Source organism: Acartia tonsa, chromosome 10 (assembly GCF_053477335.1).
Source record: "Acartia tonsa isolate MP-2025a chromosome 10, ASM5347733v1, whole genome shotgun sequence".
Taxonomy (NCBI): domain Eukaryota; kingdom Metazoa; phylum Arthropoda; class Copepoda; order Calanoida; family Acartiidae; genus Acartia; species Acartia tonsa.
Window position 1 is genome coordinate 5023940 of NC_137269.1, and position 22846 is coordinate 5046785.

At 29.3% G+C, this 22846-nt stretch overlaps 1 protein-coding gene across 1 annotated transcript in view; it reads left to right on the forward strand.

Moving 5' to 3' along the window:
- LOC145330475 (uncharacterized) overlaps nt 1-22846 on the forward strand; it is a 53388-nt gene that overhangs the window by 8820 nt on the left and 21722 nt on the right. The window contains exons 5-20 of the mRNA XM_080175105.1: nt 4025-4102; nt 9191-9241; nt 10217-10243; nt 12602-12660; nt 12787-13513; nt 13741-13818; nt 14167-14230; nt 17459-17511; nt 17872-17933; nt 18015-18091; nt 18721-18783; nt 19137-19204; nt 19287-19344; nt 19623-19725; nt 19826-19938; nt 20306-20358. Of these exons, the coding sequence (XP_080031231.1) occupies nt 4025-4102; nt 9191-9241; nt 10217-10243; nt 12602-12660; nt 12787-13513; nt 13741-13818; nt 14167-14230; nt 17459-17511; nt 17872-17933; nt 18015-18091; nt 18721-18783; nt 19137-19204; nt 19287-19344; nt 19623-19725; nt 19826-19938; nt 20306-20358 (1734 nt within the window). The remainder of the gene's footprint in view (nt 1-4024; nt 4103-9190; nt 9242-10216; nt 10244-12601; nt 12661-12786; nt 13514-13740; nt 13819-14166; nt 14231-17458; nt 17512-17871; nt 17934-18014; nt 18092-18720; nt 18784-19136; nt 19205-19286; nt 19345-19622; nt 19726-19825; nt 19939-20305; nt 20359-22846) is intronic.

Consider the following 22846-nt stretch of genomic DNA (forward strand, 5'->3'; position numbering starts at 1 on the left):
TAAAAAGCATAATATTTTAAATGGATATACAGACTTTCTGGTAGAGATTATAGAGTTGCTAAGCTTCCATAATCATACCTAACTTTTATATCATGAAAAGTTTAAAATTGATAGGGCAACTCTGATATGTGTAAATCAACAAAAAGAGCTAACTTTTCTGGACAGATGGATGTACAGACCAACTGACCCTTATTATAGAAAAACCTTGCTTTCAATAAAAATTTTAAGGATGGTTTGCTCACTAAAATTGAAAAAATCCTAAATTAACCCTTCATAAATTAATAAATATTATCTTACCTTATCTATAGATATCCTTATCTCTTTTCCTTGTTGTCATCATTATTTCAACTGACAATAAAACAGAGAAAATGGAGATGGTTGGGGCACACTTTAAGGAAAGGGCATGATGATATAACCAATCAAGCCTTGACTTGGAACCCCCCCATAGGAAAGAGGAAACCAGATAGACTAAAAACAACCTGTAGGAGGGAACTCCTAAGTAATCTGAAAGATAAGAAAATTCCATCTTTCAGCAACGCCTCAAAACGGAACCCGGTATTAGTGTCTTAGAAATTATCTTAGTGACGTAAAAAAAATAGGATGTGTCGATACTAATAGGATTTTTAAGAATTGTTAATATAGGCCTGAAATCATGATTTTTTGTGCTTTTAAAAAATATTAAAAATATTTCTAAAAATTCTACATTATTTTTGCTCACTTTTAAAAAACAAAATCAACTTTTTTTAATTTTTTTTTATAAAATTGTCTTTCAAAATTGAAATAAGATCTATCAGCTGATATTGTACTTCTTACATAACTCAAGAGTTGACTTACAATGTGTAAATATTTTATAGATTATTTAGCAAAATAATAAAAAACCTATATGTAATTTCGTGATTAATAATTGGCTTAATCTTACATTAAACATTGAATGATTTTAAATAATTTTCAAATATTTGCTTTTATAATTATACTTATTGTATAAACTCTCATAAGTTAGCGCAAAATGCTATATATTTTATCACATATGAGCTATTTTTTAAGCCAGCTTTTTAGTCAAAATTTCAAATCAATAACAATTAAATCAAAAGATATTAGGTTAAAACTATATATAAACGAGAGTAAAGAAATAAGATATTGCTATCAACAACAACAAAAAAGGGTTTTGTCTAGTTTTTGGTAAAAATAACGCATATTTATCATTTTAAATTAAAGCTATCTTTTCAAGATTACATCTATAAATTCGTCTGTATTTTATAACTTATACCTCTTACCATGAAAAATCAATTGATTTTCCATAATAATTTTATTTCTATATTAAATTTAGAGACAGCTAATTTTTCTTTAAATATAATGAGATGTTTATCAGAAATTTTTAATTAAGCATAATAATGTATATATAAAAAAGACAATTACGAATAAAAACAAAACAATCAATTATTAGATTATTTATATCAATAAATTTAACGGAATTTGAACGTAATTGTTAAAAAAGCTAGCTTAAACAGTTTTGCCATTAAAAAATAACCTTCTTTATGAATGGTACATTCTAACAAGGGTAATGATATCCAGTAGAGCAACATATTTAACAAATATGTCTTTAAATAATCAGTCTATTTAACAAATATCTTTTTAAAATGCATAAGTTATATTACCTCTCACAAGATTGTTTAGTCCTTTGACACTGTACATAATTATTATTTGATTGATCTATCCTTAATTTTTATTCATATTCAATTTTATTGTTTGTATATAAATATTTAATACCTGTATTATAATACGGTAATTATTTTTTTTGCTATGTTTTTATAAAATAAATATCTAAGCAAATGTTACCAATTCTTATAATTATCTGGAATTGAAAAGAATTACTTTCATTCGGTTGCTAAAAAGAGGAGAAAAAGAAATGTATTGAGTCAGATAGTAGCCTTAACCTGTACAGCTTTACATTTATTTCATAGATAAATTGAAATTGAAATTAGATAAAATTATTAATTGATTTTAGATTATTAAACAAGACATGTTAGAATTATCCTATCAATTTCAAACTCTTCATGATGATTCCTATGACAGTTAGGTATAATTTAGAAAGCAACTCTATCATTGTTAACATTTAAAACATGCTTTGTTTGTTTTTTGGCTGCTATTGAAGAAAGAAATTTTAAGTGAAAAGGTCTTTTAAGAGGTGTTTCAATGTATTTTTTTTTACAGTAGCTTTTGATGGATTATTTTAGGTTAGGTTAGGTGATTGCCCTGCAGGGTTAGGAAAATGGCCCCGCATGGATAGAGCCCCCCCCCCCCCCGCAGTGGCTAGAAATAGGATAAAATCTACTGTGAAAATACCAAGAAACGTCCCTTAAGAGGCATTGTCATGAAAGGGACTATACCCAAGATATATGTGCATCTACTTAACGACTTCCAAAATTTGAGGGTGCCCTCAAGTAATCACCCCTCCCCCCCCCCCCTGCATCTACTCTATACATTATTTTGTCTGTCTGACTGTCGGTCATGCTTAAAAAACCTTATTGTTGGAGAAATGTTATTTTCACGACTGCTTTTTTAGATAGCCAGCTGTAAGTTTTAGTCAAGATACCTTATATTTATACAGATCTGCTCCATATATTTATTGTCGGTCTGTCTGACAGATATACTTAAAAGGACAATTTAGTTTTAAAAGAAAAAGTTTAAAAAAAAGTTGTTGTTTTTTTTTCTAAGCGCGTGAGGGTGCAGGTACCCTATCCTAAAATAGTTAAAAACCTTCCCATGACCTATGACCTATGTCCCTGCAAAGGAGAAGCATATTAGTTAGGAAGATCCTTCCATATAAATAGACACACACACACAAACATTCTTTTACTTTGATATAAGGATTAGCATTTTGTTACTGTATCCTATTACTAGCGGCTACGCCTTAGAGGCCTCTTGGGGCACTTGAGGAGGAGAGAGTCCAATTTAATAAACCAATTTATTTTTCTAGATTTTAAAAGAAAAAGACAAACAAACAAACAAAGAGACAGACAAACAGACATCCTGTTACTTTATTATATCCTATTATATAAATTAGTAAGCTAAGCTTTTTTTGACTGTAGCAACGGATCTTGTTAACCGCTGAACCTAAAGGGTTCTTCTTTACAGTGAAGCTTATTATAGGTATAGAGAAGTTTATAACTATTTAGGAAGAGGGCTCTCCACTCTCCAAAAAAAAATAACACCTAGAAAAAAAGTACCATCTCCGCAATTTTACTTCTTTGTTTTAAAACTTAAATTGAAAATTGGAAGAATGAACTTTCCCCCTTACCACCCTAAAAGCTTCTAGTGATGTTACTGCTAGTGATAATATATTATAGTTTATATCAACATAATATGCGGATTTTAAGAAAAATTTAATCAAATATGCGGACTTTTTTCAACCTTTTTTTGACAACATTTATTAGACATATTAGAATTATGCTATTGATTTCAAATTTTGCACGGAAGTATGTCCTTTTACTGTATGCTATATTTACGCAATTTTGCAACAGATTTATGTGCAATTTCATTTAGACTTCAAAATTAATATTCTGCTTATTAAGTTCTGACACTCTAGCTATTGTGCGTTTGTTCTACCTTCTGATTTTTGTGCTTCGTTTTTATGGATGTTGTCATCCTTGTCTAGAAAATACAAATTAATTAATCTATGGTAGAAAGTACAGAGAGTATAAATTATTTCCTACATTTTCTTTATCAATTATCAATTATCAATCACCTCTATTATCCATCTCTTTTTTAGGGGTTACCTTTCCCACCTCCCCTCTAATCCCTCGTTTTTAGTTACGTCACTAAGATAATTTCTAAGACACTAATACCGGGTTCCTCAAAACGTGCCCAATAAACTGCCAAGAACTAAAAGGCACTGATGATGATGATGTCATCATTATTATTAAAATAAATTGTGATTACATATTTTTTATGTTTTTATGAATTATTCTTGATATATTTATATAAGCAGGAAATAGATAATCAAATTATATTTTCATGTGTTTAGATGAAAATTGTGATTTACCCACCGATGGAAACTGCACCGAGTTTACAGATGGATGGTCTGATGCCTTTCCTCTTCCATGTTAGTTTGTTTAGTTTCATCAGTTTAAACTTTAATTTTCTGTTTTCCTAGTAAATTATAATATAAAAATATAAGGGTTTATTGCATATAGCTTAAGATCTCTGGAAATGATTTAAGGGAAAGCTTTATAAATATATGTCTTGGTATAGTTATAAGTTGTATTTTTTCCCTCCAACCCATTTTTATAGCCGATAGGGGCAACAAGTATAACACAAAGTTATACATTTTTTGTCTTTTTGAGATGAAAAGCTACTCTATAATATTTGTCTAAAGCAAAAGATCTCCCTAATATGTTCATTATTTTGATTTTGCCTTATAGAAATGCTTTTGTTTTAACATCAGATGGTTTTAGGATATTTTCCAAAAGCAAAACCTCTTAGTTTATACTTCCTATAGGATAAGACCAAAGCTAAGAGTCTATGGTTTTAAGTAGTAAGGTTTAAGTCAGTAAGATGATTGCATAAGTAATATTCATTTTTTAAAAAAATACTTTGTGGTTAAGGGCGCACTTGTCTGTATGAATAAGGAGTATGCAGTCTAAACTTCTGAAGGGGTCAAACCATAAAAAAGATCCTCCATATTTTAAAAGTGGATTAAGAGTAACTTAACTATCCTACACCTTCTCCTATAAATGCAGTGTATAGGGCAATTTTACTAGTATATCATAAAGTAAAGTACATTGTCCTATAATTTACAATAAGTTAAAATGTGTTTTAAATGCCTGATTATTTGTCTGAATATCCACCTCTGATTTGTATATAAAAAGTCTATATCAATTTTCAAATAGAATTTCTGGCTTACAAAAAAAACTTATTTTCTGCAAAAAATTTTTTAATAAAACAAAACCACTTCCATGGATGAAAGAGGCGCTGCCACTTTTAGCACTAGCAAAAATACAAACATCGTGTTTTTGACAAAATGTGGGTGTGTTTTTGTCAATTTCGATTTTAGCTGTATTTTTGGCAATATTTTTTTAATCCTCTCTCAAAATTACACCTTCACTGCTGTCATAAACCCAGTTTTACTGTCATTTTTGTACCCCTGAATCAATGAGGCTGTCAAATTCACAGTTTTGATGACAAAACTAAACCTATTTTCATATTACTATTAAATATTTTAACCAATTTGTTATAACTTTAACTATTAATGTTTATAGTTGGATATAGATTATAGTTGCATTAACCCATTCATGCCGAGCGCCACTTTTATGGACGTATCGAGCTGAAAATTTCAGGGAAGTTTTATTATAGTAAAAACAGAAAACGTATTTTTTTTTACTCTAGAGGCATCCACAGGAATATCTGGTGTTTTGGCCGAAAAAATTTAAAATGTAATTTTTGAACGTCCAAAGTGAGTTGTAGAGTAGCTAATACTACAATACAATCTGTAATTGGAAACTACATAACCTCATGTACTTTATAGAGCTACAAGTAAGATACGAAACGATTTATATCACATCTAGTGTTTTGGCTATAGGTGCCACCCCATTTCGGTTAATAAAACCCATTTTTGTTGTTGTTGTAAAAAAGATCTATTAGTAAAACCGGATAATAAAATTTTTGGACTTTCATACCCATATGCCAAAGTGGAGCTATATAGCACATAAAAAAACGATACAAAAAGAATATAAAAGATAATAATTTGAATATAAACAATTCACAAATGGATGTAGTTGCCAATAAACTCTAAAGAAGGTGTATTAACTTTTATTTTTATAGCTAGCCGGTGCTTTTAGTAAGTAGTAGATGTAAATTTTTCCCTAGAATTCAGATATGCAATCATTTTTTTTGTAGACCTCTTAATTTAATTTTTTTTTTAAATTAAGTCGATTTTAAGGTACTAAAATGCAACAAAAAAAGGGATCTACTGCAGTTCACGGTAAAATATTGCTGGTAACGAATATTGCCAAAAATCTATGAATTTTTAAGGCTGCTAGCTGCCAAACGGCTGAACGTACATACCATGCCCGCACACTCTTTTAAGCGGCATAAGAAGGCCTACAAATAATCTGGTATAGCCATAAATCAACAATGCATAATTATCTCGAGTGCAGAAAAATGCGCAAAAAAGGCCTATTTTAGGCGTTTTTTTCTTTAGTGAAGCTTTCCCTGTGCATCATTTGATCTTGGCTATTTCAGATTATTTGTAGGCCTTCTTATACCGCTTAAAATGGTGTGCGGGTATGATCTTTACGATCAGCCGTTTGGCAGCTAGGATCCTTTTAAATTCATAGATTTTTTGCAATATTTAACCGTGAACTGCAGTAGATCCAAAAAAAGAAAGAAAATGGCCATTATGAACAAAAATAGTAAGATCTTTAATTTGACACCTTACTTTTTCAATTCTGTCAGGTAATTATTGAAAAAATTGATTTTTTTAAACCCACGAAAATAAAAACTTTGAACTTAATTTTATCATTACCTAGGCATAAGAAATAGGCGTTATATATACTGTTAGAATGAGAAAAATATTGCAAATCCATTCTATTTTTTTTTTTTTTAGGATTTTGTAAAATTTTATTAGTTCACATAATAACTAACATAAAATATAAAATTACATAGAAATAAAAAAGTTTTTGATGAAATCACCACCAACCTCTCCATCCTCCAAATCCCCATGGTCTATATCCGCCCCATCCACCCATTCCCCATGGGCCGTATCCGCCCCATCCACCGTATCCGCCATATCCACCCCATCCACCTATTTCACCCCAAGGACCGAAACCACCGTGACCACCTTTTCCATAGCAACCGCCATATCCGCCTTTACCATAACCGCCAGCTTCAGCCTGGAGAGCCAGAACAGCAAAGACTAACAACAAACTCAGATACTTCATTGTGAAACAAAATCAATCAACTCAGCTATATGTGAATAGTTGGATAGATGGAAGTGAATTCAAATCCATTCTATGCAAAATTGAAATAAAAAGTTTACAAAATAGTAAATAAACTACATTATTAGAAATTATATGAAAATATCATATTACATTATACAGGCAACCATCTTAAATAATTTTTTTGGGGTAAGAATGGGAAGGGGGTTAAGAGGGGGTAAAGAGGGGATGAAGAAAGTGTTGCCTGTACAAAATAATATATTAGGCCATTTTTATATTTTTTATTTTTTTACTTTTTTTCAATTTTGCTTACAATGGATGAGTAATATTTTTCTGATTCTAAAGGTATATATGAACCCATATTTTTTATACCTGTGTAATGATAAAATTAAGTTCAAAGTTTTTATTCTTGAGGGTTTAAAAAATCAATTTTTTTCAATAATTACCTGACAAAATTCAAAAAGTAAGGTGTCAAATTAAAGATCTTACTATTTTTGTTCATAATTTTTTTTAAAGACTTAAATTACTTAAAGAATAAGAGGTCTACAAAAAAAATGATTGCATATCTGAATTCTATGAAAAATTTTACATCTACTACTTACTAAAAGCACCGGCTAGCTATAAAAATAAAAGTTAATACACCTTCTTTCAAGAAAAAAATCATCAACTTTACTACACAAACAAAAAAGTTAGAAGTGGTATTTTGAAATCACCTCATTTTTCTTAGTTTTCCAATTTTGTTGAGCTATACCGGCAAACAGAAGTAAGCAAAACTGCCTGCTCCAGGGGGAAATGAAAACCAGGGTAGTAGAGGGGGGATTCATACTAAGAATGATGCAATTAAGAAACTGGGAACGGTTATTTTGGTTTTCGGTAACCGGGTGATAAAAACCAGTTCGTCACTAATGGGCTAATTTAAAAAAGATTGTTGTTCATTAACATATTCATTAAAAAGGGGTAGTTGCACCAAATGTATTTAAACTTGAATTTATCTAGTGAATGGCAAATATTTTCCTATTCAAGGGTTTCAACTATATTATAACAAAATTATATATTTTTATGATATACTTGTAACTTATGCTTTAAATCATTTTTCTGCCTTTATGCCATGCAACTTTGCCTTTAATTTATTTTGTCATCATATAAATTAATCTACACAACAATAATTATAAACTTATCAAAAGAAGGTAACAGACAAATATTGGATATTATAGAGTAGTTGAACTAATTAAAAAAAAAGATTGTTGTTAATCAACATATTAATTAAAAATTTCCCAGGCACACCTTATTATAAATTTTTGATGGTTATGAATTATACTTCACAAAAATTTCCAAAGGTCAATATAACCTGAATCAAGTTTGTGCCTTAGACTAGACCTCATTTTCATGATAGACTTAGCTTTGGCTCTATGAACAATTGGTATTTCAACTCCCAGTGCTAGAGAACATTTCAGTAAGCTATTGTTGAACTCCAGTGATTAAAGTATTAAGATATACTTGTAGAGTTGCTATGATTTTTAAAATAATTAAGCTATTAAAATTCTTGTAGAATTGCTACGATTTTTAAAATAATTAAAGAATTTAAATATATTTGAGAGTTGCTACAATTTAATTAAATTAATAAATTAGATAAAATGTATTTAAGTATACTACAACATTGAAGTGAATTAATACATATTTTTTTGTATATGTAATAAATAAACTGGATAAATAAGCATATATTTAAAAGATATATTTTTGTCAATATATAGGTGTGTAATTGACAGCAAAACTGTGAATATGACAGTGCTATAACTGTATTTTTTTCAAACCCCCTAAAAGTGCAGGTGTGAATTTGACAGTAAAACTGTGTTTATGACAGCAAATCACTGTGTTATATGGCAGTACTATCACTGTGTTTTTGCTGGTGGTAAATCTGCCATGTACCAGGATGAAACAAAAAAAATAAGAAATCAATAAAATCATGACACAATACAGTAAATTTTGAAGTAAAAGAGCTTGAAACCATTCCAATATCAAAATATGAATATAAAATTGCCTAAAACCATCTCATGACTTTTTTTACAACTTCCCTAAAAAAAAACCTCAACTTTGGCTCAAGACATAGCGCATCAGTTTGTCATTGGGAAGTGAAAACGGCTTGTTACTGTTACTTTTACCAAAAAAACCTTACTACTTTATTCCATAGGATTATACAAAATATTGATAAAATTGTATTCTATGTCCAGTGCTAAGAACCTTCTATCCATATTTAGGCAATTGTCGTGGTTGGTGGTTTTGTGATTTTGGTAGTGAAGTCTATATAAGTAAGTTAGTATTTATAAATCTAATCTTTTCAACATTGTACAAATCTTATTACATCACTTGCCTGCTAAATTCAACAATCAAATCATTATTTTAGTTAAATAAATTATAAAATACTATTTATACATTAGTAGCACAGCAACAATAGGAAAAAAAGAACAGTGAAGTGTAATGAAGAATATTAAAGGAATTACTATAAGCCCTGCATAAATTTATGTGTCTCTGTGTGAATTTATGCATTCAACAAACTACAGGGTGTTTTGTTTTAATACAACAAAAGTATTGCTTAATTTAACCCACTTGCCATTGGCAGAAATTAATAATCTATATCTTAATTTCTTCATTGATGTGGGACATTTTGTATAAGAAAAAAAAATCTAGCAATTTTCAGCAAATTCTCCTTAAAAACCGTTTTTTTCCAAAGAACCTATTTTAGAAAGATTTTAGGATCATGACCAATTTAAAGAGTGTGCAAAAATGCATACATTTTTAAAAATCAAATTGCCTGGCTTGTGTTATAGTAGAAAAATGTTGTGCATACCATTAGAATTGTCATAAGCTCTAGTTTTTGGAAATATATGTAACACATTTGTAGTATAGAAGCTACATCAGAAAATGTGAGAAATGTTGAAAATTTTAAGTAAGTTGGGATATTCTACCATGTAGCTCCTAAACTATACATAAAGTAAAGTAAATATTGAAATAGTATTAAACAACATTATATAATTCTCACTTTTCCAATAACACACAAGATGAATAAATTTGAAATAAATGTATCTAAACTATTCCTAGTAATGCTTGATCAACCAAAGATTTGATCTGCAATTCTACGAATGTATGGACAAGTCATTCTTTATTTTAATCATATTATTCTGCTATTTTATAGAAGAGTAGCATCAGTTGTGTCATTTCAATTTATTAAAATAATTTAAACGAATAGATTTGAATATTGTACAATTAATTTTAGATTTTATTAGGGCCGAATCATTGTTCTGAAGAAGAAGGTAACATTTCATATTCTATTTAGATAGAATAATACTTTAATTTTTTACAATTTAGAATCTTTTATTAAAAAACCTTATCTAGATACATCATACCCAATTTCTATTAGCATTGTAGATGGACAGACTTATAATAGATAAAATTTAGACACCAATCACATTTTACTGATATAATCAGTAGCATAAAGACAGATGAAGAACAAAATGAGGTAAAGTGATAATGTTCTTTCAAATAACTGCCTAATATCCCCATGTGCTTGCCTATTACCATGGATACATTAACCCTTACAGATCAAGCCCCAATTCCCACCTTATCAGATCAGGGGGGGGGGAGAGGCTCTAAGAGCCCTCCCCCTCTATCTCAGCTCCTGTTACAGATAAAGACGTAAAAAAATTTTTTGGTGGTTTATGTGTACTTTTAGAGAAAATTACTTATTCTAGTAATAGCGGTCAGACTGCTCCTTAGCCGCTTTTTAGCAGCCAGCTGCTAAATTTTAAAACAGCTGTATAGCAACCAATTTTGCAGCTGGGATAACCAAATTTTAGGACGAACTTTTATTTTTCATAATAAAAAAATTACTTTTTCTGATCATTGCCGAAAAACGGCAAATAACGGAATCCGCCATTTTCGGCGGTTACTGCGGTAAAACGACAATTGGCAACGCCAATTAATATTTTTGTCCGTTTATTGTTGCTCAAGGAATTACCAAAAAAATGTATAGTTCTCTAGCTGTAATAGAAGCCGCGATATTCATGATATATGTCTATAGTAAAAGCCAGACAAAAAAATCGGTCATAAAGTCGGTCAGGGAGCCGTCAAACTGTCATATCACCACTTCTCAGAAGGTCATTGATATCTTAGTATTCACAAAAAAAAAAAATAGGTTTCTACCTTATACACAAAAGTCATAATGTAGAAATTAAGATTTATTTCGAATTTTTTCTATTTTTGGTGCTACCCAACTGACACCACAACCGACACAGGCCAGATATCCTTATAAAATCAACTCTTTCCAACGTATAATTACTTAACTTAAAAAGTCATGAAGTCACAGCTCTCCATCTTACCTACAAAAAAAATGAGATAGAAAAAAAATCTGTAAGGGTAAATAAAATTTAAACATTTTATATTGGTTTTCCCAAATTCACTACCCAAACCCCCTAATTACTATTTAAGAAATACTTACAGATAACCCTTACAGATCAGGCCCCCATTCCAACCTTAATAGATCGGGGGGGGGGGGGGGTCATATTGACCCCCCCCCTCTATCTCAGCTTCTGTTAGAGATAAAGACGTAAAAAAATTTTCTGAAGGTGTATTTTTAGAGAAAATTACTTTTTCTAGTCATAGCAGTCAGGCCGCTCCTTAGCCGCTTTTTAGCGGCCAGCTGCTAAATTTTAAAACAGCTGTAGAGCGGCCAATTTTGCAGTTAGGATGACCAAATTTTAGGACAAACTTTTATTTTTCATAACAAAAAAATTACTTTTTCTGATCATCGCCGAAAAACGGCAAATAACGGAAACCGCCATTTTCGGAGGTTACGGCAGTAAAACGGCGGTTGGAGGCGCCAATCAATATTTTTATCTGTTTATTGTTGCTCAAGAATTTACCAAAAAATGTATAGGTCTCTAGCTGTAATAGAAGCCACGATATTCATGATATATGTCTGTAGTAAAAGCCGGATAAAAATCGGTTAAACGGGTGCGGTCAAACGGTCATAACACCACTTTTCTCATAAGGTCATTGATATCTCAGTATTCACAAAAAAATTTTAGGTTTCTACCTTATACACAAAAGTCATAATGTAGAAATTAAGATTTATTTAGAATTTTTTTTAAATTTTGGTGCTACCCAACCAACTTCGACCGGACACCACGACCAACACAGACCAGATATCCTAATAAAATCAACTCTTGCCGACGCATAATTACTGAACTTAAAAAGTCATGAAGTCACAGCTCTCCATCTTACCTACAAAAAAAATGACATTGAAAAAGTAGAGGAGGGGGTCAATATGACCCCCCCCTCCCCGATCTGTAAGGGTTAAAAGGCAGGTACTAATTTGTTTTGAAGCCTTACACTCAATAACACACAAAAAATTTTACTCTCCACCATTTTAAAATCTATTTTAATATAAGAAGGAGGATTTGAAGGGGTGGTACTGTGAAACAATGCTGGTTTAATTTATCTTTTGTTGGTTCAAGTAGCTTGATTTGTGATGATTTATGTATGTACTTAAATTTTTATAGATAATTATAGACTAAACTGGAATAATTTTAACCACCCAACTGTCATAGCTGTCATTGATAAAACTTTTTTTATCTTCAGAAGAATAAGTAATTTTTTATTTCTTATTGTAGCCTATGTTCCAAACGCTGATTGGGCTTGTTTTAATGAAATGGATTCTTCTTATTGCAAGGTAAAAAATATAAATAAAGCAAAACATAAAACTTAAGCTCTAAAAAAGAACTGGCAATATTTATTGGTACAAAAATTAGGTAAGGAAGTACTTAGTGTTTTGTAATGTTATATTTCTATTATTTAGATATTTCAATTAGAAACTACTACTTTATCAACAGAGGCTAGTTCTATAACTCCAACAGAGGAAAGTTCTACAACTCCAACAGAGGCTAGTTCTACAACTCCAACAGTGGCTAGTTCTACAACTCCAACAGAGGCTAGTTCTACAACTCCAACAGTGGCTAGTTCTACAACTCCAACAGAGGCTAGTTCTACAACTCCAACAGAGGCTAGTTCTACAAATCCAACAGAGACTAGTTCTGCAACTCCAACAGAGGCTAGTTCTACAAATCCAACAGAGGCTAGTTCTACAAATCCAACAGAGACTAGTTCTGCAACTCCAACAGAGGCTAGTTCTACAAATCCAACAGAGACTAGTTCTGCAACTCCAACAGAGGCTAGTTCTACAAATCCAACAGAGACTAGTTCTACAACTTCTACCATGAATACTCTAACAACAACAACTCCTAATCAATCAACTACCACTACTACAACAACAACCACCACTAATAGTAAAACAACAACAATAACCACCATGACCACTGCTACTACAACTCAATCAACAACAACTACCACCACAACTACAACAACAACAACTCCTACCCTATCAACTACCATTACTACAACAACAACTTCCAATGGTAAAACAACAACAATGACCACTATTATCATTGCTACAACAACTACTACAACTCTATCAACAACAACTACCACCACTACTACAACAACAGTTAAAGAATGTACCAAAATAGGTAATAAAATAAATTAATAGAAAAAGCATACATTGAATTCTTGTCTTTTAAAATAGATCAGATTATTCTGAATCCTGTATAAAGATGTTTTGGGATTAAAACAAAATTTAAGTTAAAATTTCCAAAAAATGAAGTAAACAAAAGTCCCAATAAATATTAAATAGAGTTTCATATTTACATTTAATTATTTTGGCATTTGAAGTATTATGTTAATATGTTATTTACAGATAAGCGTGGTCTGGAATGGGTGGCATTATTTAATGAAATAGCAATAAAAAACTGTTCTGAAACTTCCAATTCCACAGGTGCAGTATACTGTCAATTTCAATGTTTAAAGGTTTAGATTAAACATATTAGAAAAAGACATGATTTATCTTATGATTACGTTTTTAAGAGATCCTTTCAAACCTGAAATTGTAAATGTAAGCTTGAGTCTGTTTCCAATTTATCTAATATTGATTAAAGTATATAAAATATATAAAAGTCAGTTGTCTGGATAATATTAAGGTTAACCAAAATAAGGACTTTTGGTATATAAATGCTACAGGTTACTGAAAAGTATTTTAAGAAAATCAAAGAAATGTTTTCTTATGTAACTAAACCTTAAATGTACATTAAGATATAAGTATTGAGGTACTATATGAATATTTCAGAAGGATATGCACATTGGTTTTGTGATGGAATTATAGGAGACTTCAACAGTTCAGAGCCTGATAGGTAAGTTTTATTCAAATCAACAAAAATAGATTAACATCCTAAAATAAAAGAGTGAAATAATCCTAGAGGCCCTTAAAGTGATCGCGAAGCTAATTTTTCAAATTGCATTTTTATTTACCTTTTCTTATTTTTTAAGTAATTTTCATTGAATAATGCCTTAAAAATTCCACTAAGTTAGAAATAAATTAATTAAGGATGCCGAGATCCACTTCTCACGAAAATACCACAACAATCTGTGCACTTATAAGACTAAGGAAAAATCACCCTTTTCTTTGCTTACACATAAAAACAACGAAATTTATACTACAAAATTTTTTTTGTACTACATCTCTTTTGAAATAAATTTTCAAACTTGGTTTACATTTAAATATAAAACCTGCCTTAATATCGTAAAATCAGTTACCAAATATTGATATATCTATGCAGGTACACTAACATATGAAAAATTGTTAAAATCTTCAGAAATTACATGATTTAAGAATAAAATTGGGCAAAAAGAATAAACAAATATCATTTGCTATACATAACTAGCAAAAAAATTAGCAGTCTTACTAAACGTTTTCCATAAACAAAAGCAATCTTTTTTTTGTCCCAATTATCGGAAAAGAGTAAAAATTTTCTAAATACCTGCCTATATTTAAACCCTAGATATTCCAAATTTTGTTTTTTATTTAATTTTTTTTAAAGCCTTAAATTCATATTCCTACAATCAATATACATAAGTTTCAACTAAACATTATTTAAATGAAAATCCATATAAAAAAAACATTCAGGGCCCATTATTTTAAGTAGTTGTCTGTTTCATTCAACAGAGTTGGGGATTTAAAACGAAAAGGTCGTCAATTAAATAAAATCTGGATAATATATAAGTTGATTTTAATTAATTTTTATCCAGTAATATGACTGTTTCATTCACACAGAGTTGGGTCTTTGAAACAAAAAGGTTGTTAATCATTGAAAATCTTGATAACATAGATCATGCTTTTCAAGGACGTCCAAGCATTTTTAATGGGGGGGGGGGCGGTGAGGGGTAAGAATTAAAAATTACAATTCCTGGGATGCCTACAGCACCACCAAGTTCATTTTGGGGGGAGAAATCTTTATGTCATAGAGTTAGTGACGTCTAAGCTTTTTTATTTTAAGGGGGGTAAAAATTAAAAATTTTGGGGATGCCTACCTCTTTATCCTCCACCCCCTAGGACGTCCCTGGTGATATTATGTAAAATCTCGACAAATTGGTTAAACAAGTTTATTAATTTATTGATTTATTATCATACAGATTTTGTTTATAAACCCAACTTATATTAGCCGTTTGCGTTGCCCTCTTTCTTTCTTCGTCCCCTCTCTTACCTGTCATAGTACAAATGGTACCAACGGATTTTGTTAAGTTGAAATATAGAAACCAAACATTTTTTAATATTGTAAAAGTGTTCAGTGTATTTTAAGTTATAAGTTTGGACCAATATAGGACAATTTCAATAACTATGATAAGTAAATAATTGTATTCCCATAACTGAAAAGACATGTTATTTTATTCCCTTTTTTGTATATATTAATTGCTTATTATTAGTATTAAAATAAAAGCCTTGCTTTAATTATTGTACATCCATATTTAACAGACTTATATATAAATTTATTAAAAGAATAGAATTTGTGTGTTCTTTATTCTATTCCATGTTTTGAAGAATAAACTTTAATAAAATCAAGTTCTGTGGTGTCCGTACTCTGTCTGTGTGTATGTGTGTGTGTGTTTAATTCAACCTGCTGTACTCAAAAAACGCCTATCTTAGAAAACACTTATAGCAAAACCTTTAATTAATTCACATTTTAAAGTTTGTTTCTTTTAAATATCTTCTATAAATTTTAATTAATTAATTAAATATAATCTAAGCAAGAATTTTACCCCAAAATAAAATAAAACCTTAATGTCTGTAAAACCTTCTCAATTGATAATAAAACTTTAAAATCCCCCAATTATTTTTTTGCCTATTCGTATTTTTAGCTCTACAGTATGATTCCAAAAGAGAGTACAAACACACAGACAAACATCCTGTTACTTTATTAGTAAAAGGATGTTTGTGTGTCTGTATATTTGTACCAAAGGATCTCGCTAACTGCTGAACTGATCAGGTTCTCCTTAACATGGTAGATTCTCATAGGTCCTGGGAAGATATATAACTATTTTGGGGGAGGGTACCACCACCTTCCTAAGAGAAATCACAAGAAATCAAAAAAATTTATGTTTCTTGATTTAACAAAGAGCATTCAATGAAACATAAATGTCAAATGCAACATAGACATATTTTAAATATAAAAAAAGTATTTAAAGTGCCACTAGAGGCCTCTAGGGGCGTAGCCACTAGTTGGAGATAAAAAGCTTGGACTTTATCTTATCAATTTTTAATAAATGAATGTGTCTTTATACAAAATGAATATAATAAAGTCATATTAATGATATAAAAATATATTCTTATTAATATATTGATTGCTAGATATAAAACAATGCTTTGCTTTTTAAAATGTTTTTTTAAAGCATTTTCTGAGATATGCATTTTTTGAGATAGGCGTTAAATAAGATGATACAATATTGATGGTCCCGAGAATAGCTGAATTTTATAGTTTCAATTATAATATTATCAATTGCCTGTATGTATCCTGTTATATTACATTTTATCATACATATACAAAGCAATTAACTGATTTCAAATGATTTTTAACGTCACATATCTAAAGCCATGTAGATATGTAGATATTCATATAAATTTTCAAATAAAGGGAAAAATGAAAATCCAGGTACCATTATCAATGATATTCATTACCATATATGGCTTTATTTCTGTGACCATCGGAAGAAAATTTTTAATCTATCCGTAGATTACAATTTCAACATTTTTTGGTTAGTTTAATAGGGTATGTAACAAAAGCATTTATTTTACTATAAATTTGCAAGTAAACTTCAACTAAAAGATTGTTATTTGTCGATTTTGATAGGTTTTTAGGTATGTATAATAAAACACAAAATACAACGATGTTTTCAAGGGAATAAATTCGTTTTTTTAAAGTTTGATTTATTTTTAAATGGGAAGTATTTAAGACTTAATTCTCAAAATAGTACTCTTAAAAAACATTAATCAGTGACATATATCAATTTTTTTCCAGCTTCGTGAACACTTTAAACAAATGGCTTTAACAATTGTGAGAAAGGATGAAAACAAAACTTGTTTTTAGGAGCCAATGTTATGAATCCTGGGTAGCGGACATAGACAACATGATAAATGAAGGTAAAAATATGTTGAACTTTTATTTTACCAAACAGTTGATTAAGGCTACTTTTTACAAATTATGATTATTTAATGATAAGATTATTATTGTGTTGATACAAAATCTTCATAAGAAAGTAAACTTTATATAACATTAATTGTTGATAATTATAATTCTTTTTTTATTCCTTTTTTGAGCTAAGATTGCTGCTTTTTATTGTGATATCTTTGTATTGATAACAATGCATTTCTTTTTGAATTACACCCTGTCTGTCTTTTGGTCAAAAATGAGATTGTACGCATTATGAAAGTCTGTGATTCTAAAACTTTACTTTACAGTTAAATAATCTAACACAATACTCTCAAATCATGTTTTTAAAGGTTCCAATACAGATAATGAGATTGTTGATTACATAAACGAAGAATTGAGCCAGGATAGCAAGGTATTGACTTTTTTTCTTCTCTAACCTAGAAAATCTAGAGTAATTATCATTTTAAGGTATTTAGTTTTTCATATTGATTAGGAGCAATTTGGAGGAACTATAATCAGATTAACAGAGGAATTAGATAAACTTGTGTTTGATGGACAAAATGAATCAAGGTAAAGTTTGCATTACATTGTTATGCCAAATAAAGAGTTTTTCAGGATGCCTTGTTTCTTTCATTCTTTCCTGTTGTTCTTGTTGAAAATACTGCTTTTCTACATTTAGCCTCAGATAATAGGTAAATCTAAAACATAATAGCACTGACTGTTGATTTAGATTAGTTCAATTTATAAATCTTCTCTTTATTTACAGAGGTTAATTCATAGTCTCTATATTATCAAGTTCTTTTCTAGGATATTTACTGATCAGTTTCCATTTGATTTTATATCCCTTTAAAGATCTGTCTCTCTCCTGATTTTATGGAAAATGTAATTTAAGTTTAATTTTTTTTTGCTCTTGGCAATATTTGTTGCAAGAACATATTACAGGTAATGTAACATGTAGTAGGTCATATAATGTATAATTTACTTTTTTGTTTAGATTAATGAAAAATTTATTTATAGTTTGAGTTAATATAATCCTGATATTTCATTTCATGCAGCCTCTGCAGAATTCTGTATACATAATTATAAAAAGCTTTGATGCAGTTAAAGTGCCTGTCAAGCACTAGAACCCTCCACCCCATTTTAAAATGAATTTAAAATAATGAGGGCTTATAAGTCTAATATTTTTTTATGTACAATAGTGAAGATGGCTATGATACCAATTTTGTCAACACATACCTGAATGTGACAGATCAGATTTTTAGGTATAAAAGTATTCTATAAATAATTTATTTTATGTTGAAAGATGTCTAATTTTTTTATTGTGGGTAGGGTATAAAATTTCTACATGAAAGTTAATTTTACCTTGGTAGCTATTTATATATATATATTTTTTTTTAAAGTGAATGTAACCTCATTTAAGAGATTTAGGAAAGGGCAAAATATATCAGAATAATAAAATTGAAAGTTATATTAGATCACCAAAGGATATGGTATTATAATAATGCCAAACCAATATTTTTTCATGTCCTAAATCAATTATTCAATAAAAATTAGTCACTACATATGTTGGCAAAATGAAATACACCATGGAAAATATAATTGATAACATATCTAGGTCTTATCTTGGCTGGGAGGAAATTACTGATATGGAAACTAAAATGAAAACTGTAATTAAGAATCTAGGTATGAATATGTATTTAATAGTAATTTTTATCCTCTTGCATGTTATTTAAATCTTTTTTATTATCTTTACATTGTATTTTAGAAACAATTGATCAAGTGGGGTACAAGCTGGGAAAAGCATTAGCCAATACTAAATCTAGGTAATCTCATTTTATTCTATTAATCCAATCTAAACTTTGAGAAAATTCTGTCACAGTATTAGAGATAAATTGTAAGCAGATTAAAAAAAACATTTTAGATTATATTTTCATTAAGAATGTGTAAAGCATCACATTTACTGTTGTATTAAAATTATTTCAATATTATTGTTGAAAATAAGGGAAATCTTGGCAGAGAAGAAAAAGAGAAAACAAAATCAAAATAGTTTTTATACCTAAATTTTATTGAAGTAAACTTAAGTTTTAATTCTGTTTTTCAGAAGGGAAGTCTCAGTTACTGAACGATTTGCTGCCATAGAGCTTCAAGTGAAAAATTTAGTTCAAAATCAAGATTCAAATGAATACTCTTTTCAACTTAACCAAGTAAATATATATCAAGATATTTTAGATAAATAAAAGTCAATTTTCAAAACTTATAGAGATAATAAAAGAACTTTATGTAGATTACTAGCTTGATATTCAGGGAACAATATGTGTTGAGTTGGAATTGGATAATAAAGATGATAATATTTTTGTCCTGACATCAATCAAGACAAAACAAGATATTAATGACAAGAACTCCCCTATATTTGCAGAGTAAGTATTATTATTAAGTTATTATTATCAAATATGCAATATACAACCAGGATAAAGTTGAGATGAAAACAATTTTAATAAATCTATTTTTTTAATTTCCCTAAATTTTGAGTGTGTTATGATTACTCAAAAGTTTAAATAGCTCAAAAACTTTTTTATATTAAATATAAAAAATACAATTTCTTTTCACCAATGAAAAATATGATTAATGTTACTTATATTGTATATTACACATTTGTGACTCTAACTATCCTAAAAAATTAGACATCCAAAATGAAATAATTCAAAATTAGGAGTAAGTTAGCTTTTTAACTTTTCTAGTTTTAACAATTAGGCAGTTTTTTTCAAACATTGTTTTTTTTATAAGTTTGCCAATGGATTCACTGAACCATGGAGGTATGCTTGGTGATAGTCTCCTAGGTAATTTTAAATTATATTAAAAGGGATGTATACTTTTGTAATTTCAGCACACCCCACCCGAAGGCATGTTAGGTTAGAAAAAAAAAACCTGCAGAAACGGTTTACACAGGATGTACTGGGACCTTATGGTGGTTTCAGAACAATCTTTCCCTAAATTGAGTTAGTACCTTCCCATAGTAGAAAATTTTAAAATTACTTTTGGTGATCAAATATTACTTTTATTTTTTGTTTACCTTCACCTAACCTGCTTTATTGTCTTATTTTGTCTTTCATGTTTATCATGCAAATTCCCTGACATTGCAGTTGAAATGTCAGAAATTGAAGCTTTCTAAAAAGTTTTCTAACATTTTTCTAGCTCTAATACATTTTTAGATATCTTATTTCAAAGTATTGCTGTAAAATCATCTTTTATACAGCAAAAAGTTGAAATATGAAATTAGTTATTTTAGAGAAAATTACAAGTATCTTCATGTAAATCCAAATACATAGTTTTTAAGACTATATAAGCCAATAGGAGCATGCTGAAATGATTTTTAAAAATGCTAAAGGAAATAATATTTCCTATTTTTTAAAATAAATTGAAATTTAATTGACTTTAGAAAGGATTTTAAGGTAAGTTATGGTGTATAAAGTTGTTACTTTGTAATTAGAAAGCCAATAAAACACAATCATCTGATATTTTGAACCAATAGAAACATATATTATGAAAAATAGACATAAACATTGACAATAAACCAAAAATTGGTTGGAATTTTAATCATTTCCAAGCAGGTTACTAATCTACTAATTCTAGTAATTTTTTAAAAAGAATAGTTGATTGGCTTTTTTGATTTTTTATAACCTTATGAAACAAAATTAGTTTTTGCCATCTTAACTAAAAAAAACATAGTAATTAAAAGACTTTTATGGATTATCTCACATATAATATAAGAAACAATTTATTCTTAGGCCACATTTTTTTTGTTGATAAACACTATTAGGTACTCTAAACTAGTGCTGAGATTTTAAAAATAAATAAATCATAATTAATTATGAGTTTCTTGTACCTTAATACTCCTTTTACATCATTAAAAATGCCTTAATAGTGATTTTTAATTAAAATTAAATTACATTTGTTTCTTTGATATTTCATTTTAGCCTTCTCCTGTTGACTTAAAAAGTCTCAAAAAGTGTGTATTTTGATTGTCTATTGAATGTAGATAGTTTTAGGCACCTTAACTGTCCAATTTGGTCAATTTGGAGCAAAATTATAGTGATTTATATGAAGATACATGTAATTTACTCTAAAATAACTAATTTTATATTTCAACTTTTTGCTGTGTAAAAGATGATTTTACACACTGGTCGCCGGAAGGGAAAAGCAGTTTTTTGAAACAGGCTCTCTGAGATTATTGCAGATTCTGATATATACATATATAGACTAATGAAAAATGCAAAAAACGAAATCAAAAGCGTTCCTTCTTGGGAGAAAATGCGGGAAAAAGATTTTTAGCTATTTTTAACCTAAAATTCACATTGGCAAGCCTGTAAAAAATATACACACATTTTAAACATGTCATTGCTCAGCACCTAGAAGTGGTAGAAAAATGCTACACATACCATTGGAAAGCTCATAACCTCTAGTTTTCATATTGGTATATAACATTTTTGTACTATTATTAGTTTTTGAGCTATCCTCTGAAGAATACACAAGTATTTTCTTGAATTTCAAGTTTGATACTTGTTACACAAACCTTTTTCTAGTGATTAGGTTAATAACTATAACAACAAGCCCAACCATCCAGAGCAAAATTTTGTACTGGATTTCAAGGCCTATAATTGTATAATCTCTCCTCCTCCCCTTTGATCTTATATGTTTACAATTGGGGGGGGGGGGGTGTTTCATCCCACACCTAGAAAGAAAGTGTTAAAATGAATCTTTAGTTGCTACTTGGCTCAATTGTATGAAAAGTTTACATTAAAAATCAGCTTGTTATCTCTAAAAATAAGCTCAAGCCTTAAATTCTAGTGTTTGGGGTGGTGTTATATCCCTCTAACCCCAAGAAGGATATAAAGTGAAATCTTTAGTTACTACTTAGCTTAATTATGTAAAAAAAAGGTTTGCATTAAAAAAACTTAAGGTCAGACCTTAGATTTTTTAGTTTTGGGGGCTGTTTTAACCCACTAGCCCCCAGAAGGAAAGTGCCAAAATTCAATTTTCAAAGTTTTACTGGTAGATTTATTCACATAAGAGATTTTACAAAAAGAATCAGGTTAATAACTATAACAACAAGCCCAAAAACATACAGGGCAAAATTTAATACAAACTATACACATTTCAAAGACAATTTTTAATTAAGCTAAAATTGAAAGTACCCAAAATATACAATTTTACCTATATAAAATAATTATATAACTTCTAGGTTCTAAATAATATGATTTGAAAAAGGTTTGTGTAACAAGTATCAAACTTGAAATTCAAGAAAAAACTTCCTTTATAAAACTTGTG